The sequence below is a fragment of the Alosa sapidissima genome, chromosome 16 (genome assembly GCF_018492685.1).
Source record: "Alosa sapidissima isolate fAloSap1 chromosome 16, fAloSap1.pri, whole genome shotgun sequence".
NCBI lineage: Eukaryota > Metazoa > Chordata > Actinopteri > Clupeiformes > Clupeidae > Alosa > Alosa sapidissima.
Genome location: NC_055972.1, coordinates 1,298,585 through 1,301,084, shown reverse-complemented (window position 1 = coordinate 1,301,084; position 2,500 = coordinate 1,298,585). Strand labels below are relative to the sequence as shown.

The 2,500-nt window shown below is 41.6% G+C and overlaps 1 protein-coding gene across 2 annotated transcripts in view; it reads left to right on the top strand.

The window, feature by feature from the left end:
- The window catches only part of LOC121685926 (transient receptor potential channel pyrexia-like), a 32,377-nt gene that overhangs the window by 15,053 nt on the left and 14,824 nt on the right, over nt 1-2,500 (top strand). For both annotated transcript variants that reach the window (XM_042066804.1, XM_042066803.1), the window contains exon 9: nt 1,726-1,840. In XM_042066804.1, coding sequence (XP_041922738.1) covers nt 1,726-1,840 — 115 coding nt within the window. The remainder of the gene's footprint in view (nt 1-1,725; nt 1,841-2,500) is intronic.

Here is a 2,500-nt window from a genome sequence, read left to right as displayed (position 1 = left end):
AAGGATTGTGAAGTGGGTTCCGGTATGTCATGGTTTTTAGCTGCGGTTCTGTTTGGTCCGGTACTCCTGGCTCTAAGATGCGGTTCTGTTTGTTCCGGCATATTCTGGCTCTAAGATGTGGTTCTGTTTGTTCTGGTATATTCTGGCTCTAAGATGCGGTTCTGTTTGGTCCGGTATATCCTGGCTCTAAGATGTGGTTCTGTTTGTTCTGGTATATTCTGGCTCTAAGATGCGGTTCTGTTTGTTCTGGTATTAAGGATCTTTGGTCGCATATGCGACCTAATTTTTCAAAAGTGCGACTAAAAAAAATCGGAGAAACTCTACCTTTGGTTCAATAACAGACACATATTTGGCCAATATCGTGGTTTAAACAAATCAAGGGCGGGACCTCCCCTCTGATTGGCCGTGGCCCAGTGCCTGTGTGTACATTTAAAAATGCGTGTGCTGCAGAGAGAGAGGTCAGAGACCCGTCAGATAAACAGAGTGGATGTAGTTGCATTACAGTGTGGTCACGTAGGCCGAGATAAATGTCCCCTCTCCCTACTGCCTTTCGGCGGCTGGCAGCAGCAAACCGATCAGACGAGCCCGAGATGATGATCAAGTTTATCGTTGAGTCATTGAGATGAAAAGACGTCTTAAAATTGCGAACAATGCATACAAGGCCTTCCCGAACGACAGAGATACAGATATCGCCGAAAAGGAGTCATTGACCGCAGTTACATGCAGGGAGTATCCCGGTTTTCAACAGCAATATTCGTTTTGCGTGCGAGTTGTGTAAACTCATTCTGATGGCATCAATCAATTTAATCCGGTATTTGGCGCAAACCGAATATCGCTGCTACATTTAAAGCCCGAATAATCCCTGCATGTATAACTGTGGTCATTGTGTACGGTGAATTGAATGGACACATTTAGATCGAGCATGGTAAGTCATTGCAATAGCCTATAATAACAGGCCTACCATTTCGTTACTGCATGAACTATAGTGATGTTCTTATTGAAAATTTAAAAATACTAAAATTAAAAAGTAAATTGCATTGTGGGGCTGTCAAATGATTATTGCAATCACCATTGCTAAATCACATAAAAATCCCCCAGGCTACTTGGAACATCTCTTTAAATTGTGCTCAAATACATTTCTATGGAAGATGCTAGCATGGCGAGCTGGTTTAGCCAAGGCCTAAAGATCATGAAGGATAGTATGTAAGACATTGAGCCATGAGATGTGCAGTTTGAAGCCCTTAAAAGACACTGTTAATTTACTCACTGTTATTTTTATTTAATTCATCTTGAGATGTTTTAAGTTTAAATTTCAGCTCAGTGAAGCACTTAAAGCACCAACACTTCATTAAGTTACTTTTCTTGTAGAATTGTAAATCATAAGTCATAGGACAGCCTATATAGGACGGTAACTAAGGAAGAAAAGTGAACCTGCTGCGGTGTTAAATGCCATGTGGTTGAAAATTTGGGTGCACCTAACTTTTGTGCTGGTGCACCTAACTTTTGTGCTGGTGCACCTAACTTTTGTGCTGGAGCACCTAACTTTTGTGCTGGTGCACCTAAGAAAAAAAGTTAGGCGCACCAGTGCAACCAGTGCAAAAAGTTAGTCTGGAGCCCTGTCTAAGATGTGGTTCTATTTGTTCTGGTATATTCTGGCTCTAAGATGCGGGTCTGTTTGGTCCGGTATGTTCTGGCTCTAAGATGCGGTTCTGTTTGGTCCGGTAGGCCCACCTGGCCCTGAATCAGTTCCATGTGACGGACAGAATGACCCGTCAGCAGTTCTACTACATCCACCTGCTGGAGCCACAGCCGCACTGCAAGAGGACGTCACGTCCACCTGGTACAGTAGTTTTAAGCACACACACACACACTCACACACACACACACACACACACACACACACATGTGTGAAAACACATACACACACACACGTCATAACACACACACACGCAACTGGCTGGGGCACTGTACGCCGGTGACCCGGGCTCGATTCCCGCCCCGTGGTCCTTTCTGGATCCCACCCCGACTCTCTCTCCCACTCACTTCCTGTCACTCTCCACTGTCCTGTCATTAAAGGCATAAAAAGCCCAAAAAAATATACTTAAAAAAAAAAAACACAAACACACACGTTTCAAAGCATTTGGCCGCACCTCTCAGCTCCACTCATAAAGTGATATTTTGTAGATAAGAGCAGTAAATAAACTTTAGTAATCACGCCTTTATATACCGTATAGTTTATATACATACCTATATATTATATACCGTATAGTTTATATACATACCTATATATTATATACCGTATAGTTTATATATATACCTATATATTATATACTGTATAGTTTATATACATACCTCATGTGTAGTAGCACATGTTATCATAACATGTTTAAATGTGTTGAACATGTGTAATTGTAACGTGTTTAAATGTGTTGAACATGTGTAATCACATGTTTAAATGTGTTGAAAATGTTTAATCATCACGTGTTTAAATGTGTTGATG